Source organism: Clarias gariepinus, chromosome 15, assembly GCF_024256425.1.
Source record: "Clarias gariepinus isolate MV-2021 ecotype Netherlands chromosome 15, CGAR_prim_01v2, whole genome shotgun sequence".
NCBI classification, from domain to species: domain Eukaryota; kingdom Metazoa; phylum Chordata; class Actinopteri; order Siluriformes; family Clariidae; genus Clarias; species Clarias gariepinus.
The window spans coordinates 10,412,920-10,430,880 of record NC_071114.1 but is presented as its reverse complement, the minus strand read 5'-3'; the positions used below and the strand labels follow the sequence as shown (position 1 = coordinate 10,430,880).

The window sequence follows — 17,961 nt, the reverse complement described above, 5'->3', positions numbered from 1 at the left end:
CTGGCAGAGCTGGTGACTGACAGGTAGTGTAAGTAACAGGGGTCTAAGTAGTTTTTAATTCTTACCGGCACAATATCGCGACCTTGAGTGTGATATTGCTTAAATATATTATATACAAATACCATTGATATTGTGAGAATTATTGAAGATGAGAATCAATTCAGAGGTTTTTTTTTTTATTTCGCTGTATGAATGTAAATTCAATACATTCTTTTTGTTCTTTGACAATAAGCGAAGCTATATTACTTTTATATTGTTACATACATTTGTTTTTTACATAAATGATATGAAATGACCTTACCAGCTTCCAAAAAGTACTCACTCAATCATTATCTATACAGCTTTATCCTGTATACAGGGTGTCGGGAGGCCTGGAGCCTATCCCAGGAGACTTAGGGGGTGAGGCAAGGTACACTGTGGACAGGGTGTCAGACCATCGCAGGGCATACACACACACACACACACACACACACACACTCTAAACTGTGGGAGGAAACAAGAGTACCCACCAAGCATGTGAAGAACATGCACACAGACCCTGAGGTGTAAGAATCGAACCCTGACCCAGGAAGTGCAAGGTGGCAGCGCTAACACTGTGTCGCCACAAAAATGACTAAAAACTAATAATCTTTTTATTCCTGGTATTTCTGCTATGTTCTAAAGATAAATTTTACAATATGAAAAATGAATTGTTTTATTGTGTGATTAATAAATGAAACCTTTAATACTTAAAACTACATTTTCAAAAATGTTTGACAGTGACTAAGCATTAATGTTTGTCTTTACATTTGAAGCAATGCCTGGTGTCTGAAGGCTCAGCTGATCTCACATACAATAGGTACTCGATTGGTCTGGTCTGAGAAAACAATTTCCTGTTCAAAGTTCGCTCGCTATTCATGTGTTCTTACACCGTGTGCTGAGCGTTAGGTACACTTGTGTCACGGTTCAATTTGGTTTTCGGTTAGGAGATAAAGGAAAATTGTAATATATTTTTGTTTTATATAGTATTGTATTTACATTCCATAATGAGATAGTACTGGTTAGAGTAGTTAGCAAGCTGTCACAGGAGCAGTCTGGTGGTGTTCATGTACCTGTATGCTCACATCACACATTCATGGTCATGGAGCATTCACTTGAGTCAGTGGTGAATTTGCTGGAGTCCTACAGAGGAAGAGATAAAGTGGTGAGTCTCCTGTGCAATTTAAAATCATGCATGTGATGCATGTGCAGACAAAAATGTGTGATATTGTAGTATATATACAGTAAATGTTGCAGTTGGCATGTTTTTGGACAAAATCTGAATGCCTGGTATTAGTGTTCATAAATGTGATTAATCAGTAATCGATTAAAGGTCAAATAAATGTCTAAGTCTCTGTCAATACCCACTTACTCACTCATCGTCTACACCACTTTATCCTGTACAGGGACGCGTGGGTTCTAGAGCCTATCCCAGTGGGCTAAAGGCATGAAGTGTGCCAGTCCATTACTGGGCACACAGACACACACACACACACTAAGGGAAATTTGGGAATGCCAGTTAGCCTAATATGCATGTCTTCTTCGGACTGTGCGAGGAAACCCGCCAAGCACGGGAAGAGCAGAGACCCCTAGGCAGGAATCAAACCCGGACCTCGGAGGTGCAAGGCGACAGTGCTAACCACTAAGCCTTTGTGCCGCCCTGTCTATACAGTACTTAATATTATAATAAAATGCTCTGTTCATTTGTGCAGATATTCTGCATAATTTTTAAAAGGTTTGATGCAAGAAAGCGGGCAGGGCTTTCTTGGTGGTTATGGTGTTGTACTGCTGACCAGGAGGTCCCCGGTTCGAGCTCCGATGCCGCCGGGTTGCCACTGTTAAACCCTTGAGCAAGGTCCTTCACTCCCAAGTGCAAGGATACAATTGGCGTCAAGCTGCTAACTTAAATATCTGCCACAGAAACCATGGATATATATCAGTCACCCAGTGTGTCTGGCACGTAGATGGCACCTGAAAGAAAGATGCATGAAAGTTTATGTCCTCTGTTCACTGCTAGGATTGTGCATTTTCTCTCATTCCATAGAAAAACATGTCCTGTGGTGGACTGGCTTCTCTAGATTTTGTCCGATATGTACAGTAAATGTGTATATGCTTTGTCCAAGTTGTGTAATAGATCCGTGTCCCATCTATGTTGTATTGTTCTCCTAGTTTGTCTGGATAGTGATGGCAAGATGAAGTTTCATTTAGGTGTCGAGTGTTCCCAGCCAGTAGTTTCATGTTGTTTCATGAAGTTTAGTATTAAGTGGCTTAGAAGATAAATGAATGATTAAGGTTTCCCTCTGATTATATTCTAGCAATACTATATTGGGAAAAATTACTTTAAAATTGTTCCCAGTCCTTCTCCTTCTTTTAAATTATTAACATGAATTTAAATGCAACTAACATGTCACTGTTTGGAATCTTGGAACAGAATCTATAAATTCGCCAAACAGTTTTAATAATTTAATACACAAATCAAATTAAAAAAATACACAGTAAAGAAAATTAACCGAAAAAGGAAAGAAAAAACTATTTTAAAAAATGCAATAGCAACATTAGGGTTTATTAGCTCAATTGAGGTCATTAATGTTAACCAAAGGTTTGTTGTGCATTTTAGTTTTTCATGTACTGTATTTCAAAGATTAAAAAAAAGTTTATTTTCCTGAATCTTGATTAATAAATTTAAAGGAATCCACAATATAATGAGTTCACAACAGTGAGACATCCATGTGATCGAGCCTTTACTCTAGCCATGTGAAATGCCGAATGAATCCGTCATGTGATTTCGGTAAAAGCAGGGCCTAGTTTGTCATTAATAAGTTTGACACTCAAGAAAACAACAAAGTGATCTGGCAACCAGCAAGAAATGTAGAATTCTTTACTGGCCATGTCATCTCAATTAAAATAGGCTTAAATTATTAATTGATCCATTGCTGTTGTAATGTCTTTGAAATTCTGGAAAAACTTTAAGAGGATATGTGCAACCTCACCTCGCACATTACACATGACAAATACGTATTTAAAAAAAATAGTTTGTTTAAATATTGTATATTTTCTCTCATTAATTAGTTGGTTAATCAGTTAAGGCATGCTATATGTCATGTTTGTTGAAGAGTAAAATCCTTAACCCTGAGCTTACAGATCACATTATTGTGTTTAATTTTGGTCATTTCCGCTCACTAGAGTGAGATGACAACTTGTTCTTCATTAACATCTTTGTCTACATATTTTTTGCCTTTAGATAAGGACAGTTTGCTATGGATCGCAGCTGGTCGGAGGCATCATTTCAAGAAAAACCTCCAACTCGTCACAGTTCGGTAAAAGTCTCCTAGTCTTCTCAGCTCAGCTCAGTCACTGCCGGACGGTACTGCGGCTGTTTGATGACCTTTCTATGGCTGCGTACTCGCGGAGCTATGGTCTAGGATCCACGGTAATGTCCAAGTTTGGTTCACACATAGTGCTTACATGATAGCTGTCGACTACTAAAAGAGTGGAGAAGGTGTTTAGTATTTTGCCTGTCATTTACAGGAGGAGGACAAGGTGCTACGGTGCATGTCGGTGCTGATTAACGTTGCAGATCAACTGTATTATCCCTGCGAACACGTAGCCTGGGCTGCTGATGCGCAGCTTATTAAAGTCAAGTCTGACAAATGGTGGACACTAAGCACAGTTCTGTGGGGTGTGTCTTTACTACTGGGTACACTCAGGTAAATCAGGAGAAGTTACGGCTTACACAGCTGCTTATTCTTGTTTTTGATATTTCACTAATTTTAATAGCGTATATAAAATTTTATTCAAAACCCCAGCCAATGGATGCACTGCCTGTCCCAAGCCCAGATAAAATCTGAGGGCATCTAGTGTAAAACTTAAATCCAGTGCCAAACTGTGTGTGGATTGAGTCCTCTGTTGCAACCCCTTGACGGAAGCCACAGAAAGACAAATAACAACACAGTTTAATAATTAATTCCATCAACATTAATTAAAGGCATAATTAATTAAATTTTGTTTTAATGCAACTGCTGGTTTTCGGACTGTAGGTTAACAAAGCTATGTACGTATAATAATCCAAATTATGTACAACTGTGATATGTGAGTTTTGTGGTCTGGTATTTTTTGTCATTTTGCGCTTCAGAATTGTTCCAAATTAAGAAAGAAATATGCAGGATATCTGTATATAATTAAAAATAAATCACAACTTACGATGGGGAATCTTTCAAAAACTCACTACTAAATAAGTTTTAAGTATTAAATCACTTTTTTAATCACTTTTTCAAATATCATTACAAATTAGTGTTCTTTTTGGAATTTATTTTGACACGTCCACTTTTAGAACAAATTGTAATAACTATAGTTGGTAATGAACAGCACTTGACTTGGTTTCAGGTCGCTCAGACAAATTCGAAAATTAAGAAAGAAGGCAGAAACATGCAGGAAAGCAGCACAAGGGGACAGCAGGTGAGTTTCCATCATTACTGTTCATAGAACACATTTAAGTTGTTTCAGTTATTTTACAGCATGAGCTGCTTTGTGAATACCAACTGCGCAGAAGATTAATGCTGTTTCGTGATTGTTATTGTTTTTTTGTTTGTTTTAGGGAAAACACTGCTACCGCTGCTGCTGACATTCAGAAGCAGATTTGGGGAGAGTTTCTTAATATTCTCTGCAGCCTGGCAGATCTGAGCAACGCTATTCATTGGATGCCACCTGGATTTCTTTGGGCCGGGCGCTTCCCTGATTGGCTGGTTGGACTAATGGGAACTGTGTCCTCCCTGCTTGGCATGCTGCACATGAGTTCCAGCGATTAACGTGCCAGTGTTGATGCTGATGAACTGTGAAGACCTGAAAGAATGTCCTTTTTTTTTTAACTACATAATATTCAATTTCTTGTTGATTATAAAGTTTGTGTAATGATGCAAGCTTCATAATTATTTTACATAATACACTATAACAAGTACATGACCAAATCTTAGAGAAGGTATGCAGCATATAATTATGACTAACTGTAAAGTAAGAGAAATATAGCACTTTAGATTAAGGATGTACACTGACCAAAGTCATCAAATACAATAAAAATTTAGGTATTCATTTATACATAAAAACTGAAAGTTTTTTTAAATAACTTTATTTAGTTATTGTCATTTACGTGTTTGAGCACTGGTTTTATTATTATTAAGCGGCAGGGTGGCGTAGTGATTAGCACTGTGTCCTCGTCCCCTGCCTCCTGATCCGTGTTCCCTGGGATAGGCCTGTTGTACAAGTTTTTTACAAAGACAACACTGCCTATTGTTCTTCCTTTTTTTTTTTTTTGTTTATCAGCGGTTGGAATCCAGTAGGTTATATTACTGCCAAATGTAGGTCATATTCTGTCTCGTCTTCCTGGCCTTTTAAAGTAGACCAGGCCCCCCCCCCAAAAATGTATAATTTTCCTTGATCTTGTCTTGACTTGTTTAGTGTCTTGAAGTCTTAGTCTGCTTTATCCAGCACTTCTACACAGTTTTTATTCTCGACACGTTACCCTTTCAGTACCGCTCTGTGTTTTCAGTTGAAGCCATCTAAGTTGTATCTTGAAGTATCGCCGCCAGTCTCTCGCTTTCTCTCATCTTCTCTTTTCCTTAAAGCCAACTTTCCAGTCCAGTCTTTCTCAAAAAAGCATAATGTACTTTCTTTTCTGATCATTGACTCCTCATTCTAAAAGACTTTTAGAATGAACTCTACTTAGTTCTTGGAGCTGTGCCACCATATCTAGCCTCTTTTGTATATGCGTGTATTCCCTGCATGAGAGCGGAACATGCTCACTTTCATGGTATTCCTCTCAGAGTGTCATTGGGTGCTTACAGCGCCATTAAGGTTGCCGTTTCGAAATCTTAGTCTGCTAAATAATACTTCCTCTTTCCAATGTTTTTCTCCTCCTTATCACATCTAATTTGCCTTGTATTGAATGCAAATGTCTCCCTTTTGGTTCATTATCCCACTTGTGTTGGCATTGTTGTTTTACTGTTCCCCTCTGAATTTGACAATTTGATATTGACCTCAACGTCCACTTTTTTGGTTGCTTTTTTTGCCAACTCGTCTGATGTCTTATTGCCTAATGTTACATTTAGTGAGGACATTAAAAATTATGATGATGCTGCCTACTGTAACATTCGGTGAGGATTTGTGACAGGCTCACAGTATGACAAAAAACGATGATAACACTGCCTACTATGGCACGCCTGTGACACGCCTGTGATGGACGGAAAAACCTGTGCACACAAACAGTGCACAATATAGGCCTACATCAGTGTATTTATTTAATAGAAGTTTAGTATCTAGCTATATATAAAACTAGGAAAAATATATAGGTAGCAAAAGTATAGTATTAAAAGCAAAAAAAGACTCTACATTTTATTAGGAAGAAAATATCCAAATGAGAAAGTAAATACAGAAGTGACTTGTGGACGCGCTTAACTAAATAAAATAAAAAGAGAGAGGAAACCCTTATGTTTGCTCTTGCTTTTCTTTCTTTTTCGGTGCAGCGATTGACAATCGATTAGTCGTGTCTTGGTGCCTTGGCGCATGCGCAGTCAGGATCCGTTTGCGACGAAAAGGTTTGGAAATGGAGCTGAACTCTTCTGAGAGTTGTCGGGTTATTTAAATCTCGTTCCTTCTCCTCTTGATATTATTTTGGGCAGTGTTACTGGGTTTTACTGTATAAGTAAAGGATATCTTAGACAGATAAACACGGATTTTAGGATGAACCACGTCAACTTTGTTGTACCGGAGAAGTTCCAGCTCAGTCGGTAAATAAGGTGAGTAATTAGTGAGTGAAAAGCCAGCTGAGACTGTACAGTACTAGTACTCTATAGTGATGGGATTTAGACTTGAAAAGTCTGTGTACTAGGTCTGACTGTAGGTAGTTATGTTTTAAATGTATGTTATTGTTTTGCATTGGATATGGAGGAGATAAAACTCTACACTTTGGCCCATTACACACTATACATCAGATTTATGGGGGAAAAAAAAAAAAACAATATAATATATAAAATATGTAACTTATAAAATACATCTTGATGTATGAAAGCATGTTTTTTTATACTTTACATTATTTCAAGATGTGATTATAAGGATAACTCAACACTTGTTGCCTATATAAAAACTAAAAAAGTTTATATTCATAAGATTATTTTCACTATATAGACCAATTCAATTTTATTTGTATAGCGCTTTTAAGAATTGTCATTGTCGCAAAGCAGCTTTACACAATCAAAAGAATTATTTAACTTTGTATGGAATGTGAATGTGTATAAATCAAAATGGTCGGATAGTCCCTGGTGAGCAAGCCGAGGGTCACAGTGACAAGGAAAAACTCCCTGAGATGGTAATGGGAAGAAACCTTGAGAGGAACCAGAATCAACAGGGAACCCATCCTCATCCGGGTGAAACAGAGAGCAGGAATTGATCTGCATTCATACTGTGTGTTAGGTGGCAGGCAGTTCAGTATAACAGTTGAAGTTGATTGATGTTAATATGGAGTCCAGGTAGTTATTGGAGACTCAGATAGACTTGTAGGAAATTCCAGTCCTGAACTATCAAACTGTCAAGTCCTCAGAGAAACATCTGTCAACACCAGTCAAGGCCAGAACCGTCTTCATGGTAAAGTGAAACCATCCCCAGACACCAGAAGCATCCCTAAGAGACACATCCATGCGGGGCATCCATGTGATGAGATCTCCAACCAGAAGCGGGGCACCAGGATGGGTCAGACAGGTCCGGAGGGCAGAGGGAGTCTGGATCACTGGCAGCTCAGGACCGACATGTTTAGCTTGACAAGAGGGAGAGAAAGAGATGGGGAGAGAGAACAAGAGCGGGGAGAGCAGGAGAGGAGAGATAGCAGTTAGTTATGGTTGCAAGAACATAATGTGTAATGTTAATACATATTTAGTGTAGAGTGCAAGCAGGGACTCCGGCAGGACTAACTATAACAGACATGAGGGCTCCCTGAGATGTAAAGTAAACAATCACCTCAACGTCAACAAATTTGATTGATCAACGAGAGTGAGGAGGACAGCATCTAAACATACCAGTTCACCTAATACTCTATGTCCATTAGTCGCCCAGATCTGCTCCTTTACCCAAGACAAATCTATTTATAAAAATGCTTAATTAAAAAAATAGCCTGTTTTTAGCCTGGACTTGAAAACTGAGATTGTGTCCAAATCCCGAACACTATTTGGAAGGCTATCCCATAACTTTGGGGCTTTGTAAGAGAAAGCTCTGCCCCCAGCTGTAGTTTTTAAAATACGTTGTATTCAAATACATACACTTCAATATAGAGTTGGTCCCCCTTTGGCAGTTATAACGGCTTCCACTTTCTTGGAAGGCTGTCCACAAGAGTTTGGAGTTTTTCTGTGGGAATTCGTAATCATTCATTCTGTAGAGCTTTGGCACTGACGTTGGACGAGAAGGCTTGGCTCGCAATCTCCGTTCCAGTACATCCCAAAGGTGCTCAATAGGGTTGAGGTCACAGGGCTCTGTCAAGTACTTCCATACCACGTCTTTATAGTCCTTGCTTTTTGCACTGGGACGCTGTCATATTGGAATAGAAAAGGGCCTTCCTTAAACTGTTGCCACAAAGAAGCATAGCATTGTCTGAGATGTCTTGGTTTGCTGAAGCATTGAGATTGCCCTTTGCTGGGGATAAGTTGCCTGATTGAAACACCTGAATTCGATAATCAACAGGTTTGGATAAATACTTTTGTCCATATAGTGTATGTTATTAGGATCTTGCTTTATGGAAATCACTGATATTGGTATAAATTATGATTGTAATTATTGCAGGTTTCTGAACGTGTTATGACGCGCTGCAGATGATCATGCACCTCTAGATGTTCCTCTCATTATCTCTAGAAGCAAGAACAAAGTCATCAAAGACAACGCAAACATTTTCTTTAGCGTTATCGTTATATCAACGTCACTACGACCCTTTTTTTTTGGGTTGTTGTTTGTTCACGCTGATTATCTTTCAACCTGCACCATGTATCAAGGAACATTTTGTGGCAGAATGGGTGGTATGATGGCTCACCCGTAACAAGCGGACAGATTTTATCGTTCTTGTTGTTTTACGTTTACCGACGTGACATGGAGAAGCAGGCAGACATCACTCACAGTAAGGTGGCATTATCATTTCAAGATGAGGTTCAGGAGGATAAACTTGAGGACCCGGATTCCTTTAACCCAATAGAGCCCCCTCCTCTGGACTGGAGGTCTGACTCTTCCAGTGAAGCATGTTCACTTAAAGATATCGAAGAACCTGGATCTTTTTCCATGGATACACCTTTGGATGAATTAAGTGACTGTGGGGCTCACAACATAAGTTTTACGCCAACACAAGTTGAGAATCGAGTGCTTGAGGAACTTCCAGATCACCTCACAAATCAGAAAGCTGAAGGTTGCACAAATAATACATGTAGAACAAATGAATCTTATGTTTCTGCACCACTGGAATATAATTTAGCAAAGACGAGGCAAAAGCCAATAGGGAATCAGAGACGGCATGACCAAGACCATGCTCACATTCAAGATTTACTTGATCAGCTCCAGCTCTTTCACCCAGCACCTCCTTGTGAAGATTCTGTCCCTGAAACACATGTAGAAATGTCAAACTTTAATGCTGAACATGTAGCCGAGAACCTGCCGTCTTCATGCTCAGTGCCTGAGTTTAATACAACTCACACGCACTCGGAGAAAAGCACGGTATCCGGCCTTCTTTTCACTGTGAGCAACCAGAGGGAGCTGCTAGAGCTGCTGGAGGACCCAGAACCTCAAGAACCCCAAGAATTTCAGGAATCTCTTGAAGATCGCCCCATTTACACAGAACAGGCTAATGAGAGCCAGCTCGGGAACATTTCACAGCTGCCTGACTGCCGGACCAGGTATATATCAAGAACTGGTGAGGCAGACGAAATGGTTTCTGTCTCATATGGCTCAGAAATCTGGCACAGCCCGTTTCAGGATGAGGGTATGATGTCAGGCTACCCAGAGGAGGAGGTCATGGAGCAATGGCAACAGCCGAGATGTGTTCTCTCAGATGAGCTGGCTTCTCATGGAGCTGACGTGGTGGGTGAAAATAAATTTGAAAATCATTTAAATGTAGCCATTGTGTAAATGCTTACGTTTTTTTTTTTTGTTTTTTTTAAACAGGATGCTGAAACTGAAGCGCCTGCTTCATATAAAGATGGTAAGAGAATTTAATAAATGAATAATATACAAAGCATAAGTCACTGCAGAAATTGTATAGTAGATTTATTATTGCTTTTTAGTGCCTGGTCCTTGCGATCCTGAGGATCTGCTGGATGGCATCATATTCGGAGCGAAATACCTTGGTTCCACGCAGCTGCAAACAGATAGGAACCCTTCCACGAATGCTCGAATGACGCAGGCACAAGAAGCTGTAGATCGCATCAAGGTGAAATATAGAGTTTGGATTTGAAATTACCTGCAGTTCCCGTTTCTGTGTTTTCGATATTTGTGATGTTTGTTGTAACCGTGGCAATTTACCATCAAATTTAGGATCAGTTGACCACACTGCCTCTGTCTTTAACCCACACACTGAAATATCATTTGTAACATGTCTGACGCACAGGCAGCACCACAAACACAGACACGACATGAGGCAAGGTCTTACGGAAAAGGGGCAATTTTATTAGGAATAGTGTGGAAGGAAAGGGTTAAAAGTAGGGATGCACCGAAATGAAAATTCTGGGCCGAAAACGAAACCGAAATTTTTGGATGCACTTGGCCGAAAACCGATACCGAAACCGAAAATTGCTTCATTAAAAAACATGTTTAAAATATTTTCTTTTTGTTTGTATTAAAAAAATGTTGCATATTGCAACTTTGCTGTCCTTATCTGAAACTTTGAAGTGCTTCCAAACCGCCGACATACTCCGTGTTTGATGCGTAATGACAGCGCGAACGAGACGGGAGGATGGGAGAGGCGTGGCGACAATTTCGGCTTTTATTTTCGGCGCTTTCTTACGTTTCGGCCGAAACCGATAATGCTATCTCGGCTGAAAATGTTCGGCGGCCGAAATTTCGGTGCATCTCTAGTTAAAAGGATGGTGGGATGGAGGAAGGGAAAAAAATGCACATGCCGGTCTGAAGGCACAGGCTGGTGAGCGGTAGCAGCAGGCAGAGTGGGCCTGCATGTGCATCAGCTCCTGCAAACTTCCTCAAATGGCTCATCTCGTTGATCGGCTGAAATTGGCTCCTCCCAACTCTCGTTGATGCAGCAGCAGGCGGGTATCTCCCGGACAACCCTCCTTTGGGCGGCTTTCCCAGCTGGGTGACGTGAGACACACAGCAGCCTTTTCCTCTTCGGCGGCAGGGTTTGATTGAGAGGTCAAATGCTGCAGGAGCTCCAGCAGTCTGGTCGGGGCTGTCCTCACTGCGGTGATCAAAGGGCGCCACTCCATTCGCTCCATTTGAAGCCCCTTTGGCACATTACACCACATCTTTCGCATGCCACTTCTCGCGTTTTAGGTCCGCCACGCGACTCTCCTCTGTAGGACTCCCAAGCTACACTCCCCGCTTTGTTTTTATATCACTGGAAGAAGCCTGAGATTCATTACGATGATTAATTACCAGTCGTTCCTGCAGCCCCGCCCCTTCGTACATCTGCAAAGGAGGGGCCGTCTACCTAGTCAGCTCCAAGATTTAGATGGACGCCATATATACTTGTGTGCTGTGGTGGTCATTTAAAATAATGACAGTCATGATGATAAATAAAATGTTAATTTATGTGAAATTGCTGTACAATATAATACCTACTATATAATCAGTATTTAGTCTTTGCTCAATCTATGCCCGCCTGATTGCTTCTGATGATCATGTACAAAAATTTGTCACACGAGTTCACAATTTACTTGCAAATTCCCGAGTTTCATCCATCTCCATACACAGGTGGACACGCTGTCATCAAAAAGTAAATGCCCTGCCACGTATTTGTTCCATCTATTAACTAAACCAGCTGATGCGAATTTGCACAACTCTCCAGGCAGATAGGTGAGAACTATTTAGTGACATCAGCTCAATTGTGCACAGGGGGACCTATAATCTATGACGTACAGTATGCTGCCTTAATAGACCATTGTACATGAGTTAAAATGTACTTTATACCCTTTCCTCTCATGAAGCAAACACAAAAACTGGCCAGTGATGTTTAGCTGACAATCAATGACTTGCACCAGGTTTAATATTTCATCATTCCTCACAGTCCTCCTTGTATCTCTAACATTCCCAATATGAACAATGAAATTCCCTTAAAGCACACAATATTAGCACTGTGGCCTCGCACCTCTAGGATCTGAGTCTGCCTTGGGTCTGCATGCATGGATTTTGTATGTTCTCCCTGTGCTTGGTGAGTTTCCTCCGGATACTCCGGTTTCCTCCAGCAGTACAACGACATGCAGATGTGTAGGCCTTTATGCAGGTTAAACTGGTATAGACAATGAGAGAGAGTGAGTGAGGAACATGTACGGATGGTGGTTACCAAGGACCTCCAGACATGATATTTTCGCGTGCCCTGTGATGGTTTGGCACCCCATTCAGGGTCTACCCCACGTCATGCACTCCTTAAGTCTCCTGGGACTCCCTCGTTATCAGGATAATGTGTTACAGACGATAAGTGTGTATGTGAGCAAGTACAATACAGAGTCTCCAGGCGGTAACCTCTCGAGAACTGCTATTTGGTGTATATGTACAATCAACAGTCAGAATTTTCCTCCCTGAGAGTTGAGACTTACATAAGCAGCCATCTTCTGCACCAGGTAAAAACCCCTACACCACACTGAGTCTCCCTTGGAAGTTCCAGACAAGGACAGAGACCTCACTTGTAAAGAAGTATGGGAGTCCATACTATATCTGGAGTATATCTAGTGTCATGAATTTCCATCTCGCATGCTCGTTCGTCATCCGTGATATAGTTTTCCACTTTCCCAAAGTCGATTTCCATTACATCAGTCTAATCCATAGGATGCCAGTAATCACATACCTACATGACACCAACTCCTCTTCTTACATGGGGTGAGCCTACATTCTAGCTTTATGGTGTCATTTCAAAGTGAACTCAGCCGAATTATCCGTGGCTGTTCAGAAGCCTTTATGTTACTATTATTGTAATATTGTGTGTTGTGTGGCACCATCCTGTGGAAAAAAAAACACCTCATACAAACATACTTACTGTTGCGTGTCTGAAACAGGCTCCTGAAGGAGAATCTCAGCCGATGTCCGAAGTGGACCTTTTCATCTCCACTCAGAGAATCAAAGTGTTAAGCGCAGATTCCCAGGTTTGTGACGATTACTTTACATTAAAATGAAACATCCATGTTTGTTTGTCAAAGACTTTTGATTTTGTCCTCAGGAGGCTATGATGGACCATCCTCTGCAGATGATCTCCTATATTGCTGATATCGAAAGTCTTGTAGTGTTGATGGTGCGCAAGAAGCCAGCAGATCATAAAACTGATTTAGCTGCTTGCTCTCCATCACCTTTGAAGAAATGCTGGATGATATGCCATGTGTTCTCTTCTGCAGATGTGAGTTTTCCCACCGCATATGTCTTAGAATTCACCGATAAGAGAGAAATCCTCATATCCTAATTTTCAGATGCTCAGACATTTGGTATTGTGTTTAAAGGGCGTTACTGAATTATTTCATTGCTTGTGTTTATCTGCTTTAGGCGCAGATTATAGCTCAGGCCATTGGGCAGGCGTTTGGTGTGGCATATCAGCATTTTTTGCAAGCGAATGGAATTAAAGCCGGCGAAATCCAACCAGGGGAGTATTGCCTTGGTTCACAAGAACTTTATAACGGAGATCTGGTGCACTTTTCACAGTCTGAAAATATCCGAGAGGTAAGACAGACTCTTAACATTATAGACAGAAACAGCACAAAACACTTTATATAATGATTTATGTTTTATGGAATTCCAAAAGGAATAGATTACATGGCTCATTTAGTTACACTAGAGGTGCCCAAGTCCTTGGAGGGTCTTAAATCACAAGGACAAGCACCTTGTCAGAGTCACTTTTCTCATCTTTTGCTTATTAAATGTTAAAATTGATTTTAAGTCATTTATTTGCATAGAAAATGAAAGGAATTTTTTTCTCTGTTATTTCTGGTAAGGTTTGCATTATAAAGAAGGTTGGGGAGATCCTTGGTATTGCCATAGTAGAATCTGGTTGGGGCTCCATCCTGCCCACGGTAGTGGTGGCCAACCTGCTGCACGGCGGCGTAGCCGAGCGCTCTGGGGAGCTGAGCATCGGAGACCGGATCATGTCAGTGAACGGGGCCAGCCTGGTGGGCCTTCCCATCACCACCTGCCACAACATCATCCGAGTGAGTTCTGAGTACAAGTGTAAAAAGGCAATGATTTATATAGCTTGACTGCAAGACACTGAAATATGGCTATCCTTACTTTTATGGTAATTTTTTTATTATGTCTCCTTTCCTTAACAGGAGTTGAAAAATCAGTCCCAGGTGAAGCTCAGCATAGTCCACTGTCCACCTGTGACCATGGCCATTATTAAGCGACCCAACCCAAAATACCAGCTGGGCTTCAGTGTAGAGGACGGAATTGTATGTTAGATTATTGACAAATCTAAGAGACAAATCACATTGACTGTCATGTCATGTCATTGACTGTCATGTGATAAAGTGATAATATTTGACCAATGTTTTTTTTTTTTTTTTTATCCAATTTTTATATCAGATTTGCAGTTTAATGCGCGGAGGCATAGCAGAGAGGGGTGGCATCCGCGTCGGTCATCGCATCATTGAAATCAATGGGCAGAGCGTAGTTGCCACGCCACATGAAAAAATCATCCATATTCTCACAAACGCCGTCGGAGAGGTCAGGGAACACATATTGCTATTGACTTTCATTACCATTTAAACTCATTGGCAAGAAATAATAATCTTTTGCTTTTAACAGATTCACTTGAAGACGATGCCAACATCCACCTATCGTCTCTTAACCGGACAAGAGCAGCCTCTGTTCCTTTGAAACAGATGAACCATGCAAAAACCTTTTTGTCCTGATGCATTTATTTATTTTTTTATTCAAGTAATGTGACAAACAATGACGGTGCACATCATCCATGTCATAGAAATCACATCTAAAAGCACAGAGCACAATTTAAGCACAAGAAAATTTTACAAATCGCACAGCATGCACAATTGTATTCCATTGTGCCTTCCATTGTGCATTCTGCTTGAATGTTTTCCAACAAAGTTGTTCATACGTTTAAGTACCACAGCTTTATCGAGCAGGTCACAAGCATCTGTTTTGCCGTATCGCTTGTTGTAGGCTTGCATGCTGTCTTCAATGCCTTGGTGTCTGCAAAAATAAACTAAGTGACATTAAGATGTTTGCTTTTAAGCAATAGGACGTACATACATATATTTTAAAGCTGCTGTATAAGACTAAAATATGTCACCTGATTCTGTATGAATTTTATGAGAGCTTCTTATTTTGTATTTTTAATTAAATAGTTATTACTGAGTTTTAGGATATGCCCAGCATCTATTTCAGGTGGCTTGCTACCTCACTTTTCAGTGGTAAATCAATATAATGCATTACTTTTAAGACTACATATGCATATATATCATTGGTAACAGCTGTTTCGACTTTTCAGTGGCATCAAAAAGAGGGTGTTTTTACTCTCTGACTGACTGGCCACATAGCTTAGGAAGTGTCTGTTTTCAACATCATCTTGTCAGTGATCCTGTTTGTGATACCTTTATTAAAACAGGTCTTTGCTAATAGAGTGTTATTATTATTGTAAACTGGTTTGTGTATGATGTAACATACTGTATAGCTAAAGTTATAAGTTATTCCATCAGGAAGGTGCTTTAAGCTGTAGAACTGCTACTCAATGGGTAATATTGGTCTGTTTGTCTGCATTGTTCTGTGTAAACTTCAGAGAACTTCCTGCATAAAAAATTTAGATCAACAGTATTTGAAATGGTCCATCTGGCATTAACAACTATTCCAGAGTCAAAAGCACTGAGATTAAAATTTTTCTTTTTTACCTGTATCTAAATTACTTTTTGCTTTGCGCTGCTGCCAGATGTTGGGCTGGGTGTGTAAATATGCAGATGTTTCTAGTAAAATAGAACGTATACGATTGAAGTTTACACTTAAAGTTAGGTTTAAGTGTAACTAATTACATTTAGGTTAAATGTATTATTTTTAAGGTTAAAGTCCTTAAAAACTATTAGGTTAAAGTCATTAAAACTGTTTTTAAAATCGATCTACAGATTAAAATTTTAACTAAGTTGGTTAGAACATCTATTTATGCATAAATCATTTTTCCAACAACTGTTTACGGATAGATAATGTACTTTGACAAATCAATCCCAGAACAACAGCAAATGACCTTGTCAAGACTCTGGAGGAAATGGGTACAAAAGCATCTTTTGTACAGTACCAGTCAAAGGTTTGGACACACCTTTCAACTCCATGGTCTTTCCTGATTAATTTTTTATTTTTTCTACATTGTAAACCATTATGTGTCTGATACTAATACTCAAAGTCTTCATAACATCTCTAATCTGAGGTGCTGTAAATTTCTGGTAACTCTACAGCAGCAGAGGTAAGTTTTGCTCTTTGGAATGGTCTTCACGAGAGCCAGTTTCATTATAGTGCTTGATGAGTTTTTGCAAATGCATTTGACAATGTTTTTTCAAGAACTCTTATAAAACAGCTGACCTTTATGTCTCAGATTAACTGACTGATTTTGTTACTTTATTACCTAATGCCGTATGTGTTTTTTCATAGTTTTTAAATGTCCAGTATTGTTCCTGAATATAGGAAATAATGAAAAAATATATTAAATCTTTTGACTGGTACTGTACATGCAAAGTAAAATGAGACAGATATGTCTTGAGATAGAATGTAACCTGAAAGGCCGCTCACCAAAGAAGAAGCCACTGCTCCAAACTAGAATCATAAAAGGCTAGAATCCGGCTCGAAGCTACACTTAGGAACAAAGAAATATCCTCTCCTCTAAAGAAATAGTTTAGCAAAACTGTTTGGCCATAATGAGGATTTTTGTCTGGGGGAGGCCTACAAGCCAAAGAACAGTACTCCAACCATAAAGCACAGGGTTGGGAGCATCATTGTGGAGGTGCTTTACTCCAGCAGGGACTGGTGCACTTCACAAAACAGATAACATCATGACGAGGAAAGATTATGTGGATATACTGAAGCGACATCTCAAGACATCAGCCGGGAAATTAAGGCTTAGTCGTAAATGGTTCTTCCAAATTGACCATGACCCCAAGCATACTTTCAAAATTGTGGCAAAATAGCTTAAAGACAATAAAGTCAAGGAATTGGAGTGGTCCTGACCATGATCCAATAGAAAATTTGTGAGCAGAACTGAAACAAAGTGTGTGAGCAAGGAGGTGTGACTTGAATCAGTTCTATCAGGAGGAATGGGCTACAATTCCAGCAGCTTATTGTAATAATAAGCTTGTAAAAGTCTACTTTGACCCAGGTTAAACAATTTAAAAGCAATATTACCAAATACTAATTAAGTGTACAGTATGTAAACTTCTGACCCACTAGGAATTTGATGAAAGAAAAAATACAATAGAATAAAATAGTGATCCTAACTGAGCTAAGACAGGAAATGTTTATTAGGATTAAATGTCAGGTTGTTGTTAGTCTTTTGGCTGCTCCTGTCGAGGGGCACCGTTCGATCCGCACAACAACCTGGCATAGGTTTTACTTTGGATGCCTTTCCTGATGGAACCCCTTTTATTTTATCTGGGCATGGGTCCGGCAATGAATCCAGTGGCTGGGTTTTAGGCATTGAGGGGATCCAGACCCCCTGTATTAGGATAAATCTGGAGGTTCATTTGCTTTGTGGTGAGAAGGTGGGCTAATTACAGATAAGAT

The 17,961-nt window shown here is 39.9% G+C and overlaps 2 protein-coding genes across 2 annotated transcripts; both read left to right on the top strand.

The window, feature by feature from the left end:
• The first annotated feature begins 887 nt into the window (after positions 1-887).
• Positions 888-5,107, top strand: pex11g (peroxisomal biogenesis factor 11 gamma). Its single transcript, XM_053513502.1, has 5 exons — positions 888-1,183; positions 3,260-3,448; positions 3,547-3,725; positions 4,402-4,473; positions 4,613-5,107. Exons 1-5 carry the CDS (start codon positions 1,115-1,117, stop codon positions 4,821-4,823), a joined length of 720 nt encoding a protein of 239 aa, XP_053369477.1. The 5' UTR covers positions 888-1,114; the 3' UTR covers positions 4,824-5,107.
• Positions 5,108-6,601: 1,494 nt separating this feature from the next.
• Positions 6,602-15,819, top strand: si:ch73-40i7.5 (amyloid-beta A4 precursor protein-binding family A member 3). Its single transcript, XM_053513710.1, has 11 exons — positions 6,602-6,806; positions 8,836-10,113; positions 10,198-10,234; positions 10,317-10,462; positions 13,257-13,343; positions 13,418-13,591; positions 13,735-13,908; positions 14,181-14,393; positions 14,514-14,633; positions 14,767-14,907; positions 14,989-15,819. The coding sequence occupies exons 2-11, from the start codon at positions 9,136-9,138 to the stop codon at positions 15,058-15,060; spliced, it is 2,142 nt and encodes a 713-aa protein (XP_053369685.1). The 5' UTR covers positions 6,602-6,806; positions 8,836-9,135; the 3' UTR covers positions 15,061-15,819.
• Positions 15,820-17,961: the final 2,142 nt, after the last annotated feature.

What these genes read in the sequence shown, in the direction of transcription:
- pex11g (XM_053513502.1), top strand. Translation starts at nt 1,115, where the DNA reads ATGGTCATGGAGCATTCACTTGAGTCAGTGGTGAATTTGCTGGAGTCC. An exon ending in ACAGAGGAAGAGATAAAGTG is followed by an intron (nt 1,184 to 3,259) that starts GTGAGTCTCCTG and finishes TTTTGCCTTTAG; the next exon opens with ATAAGGACAGTTTGCTATGG. An exon ending in GCAGCACAAGGGGACAGCAG is followed by an intron (nt 4,474 to 4,612) that starts GTGAGTTTCCAT and finishes TGTTTGTTTTAG; the next exon opens with GGAAAACACTGCTACCGCTG.
- si:ch73-40i7.5 (XM_053513710.1), top strand. Translation starts at nt 9,136, where the DNA reads ATGGAGAAGCAGGCAGACATCACTCACAGTAAGGTGGCATTATCATTT. An exon ending in ATGTGTTCTCTTCTGCAGAT is followed by an intron (nt 13,592 to 13,734) that starts GTGAGTTTTCCC and finishes TATCTGCTTTAG; the next exon opens with GCGCAGATTATAGCTCAGGC. An exon ending in TCAGTGTAGAGGACGGAATT is followed by an intron (nt 14,634 to 14,766) that starts GTATGTTAGATT and finishes TTTTTATATCAG; the next exon opens with ATTTGCAGTTTAATGCGCGG.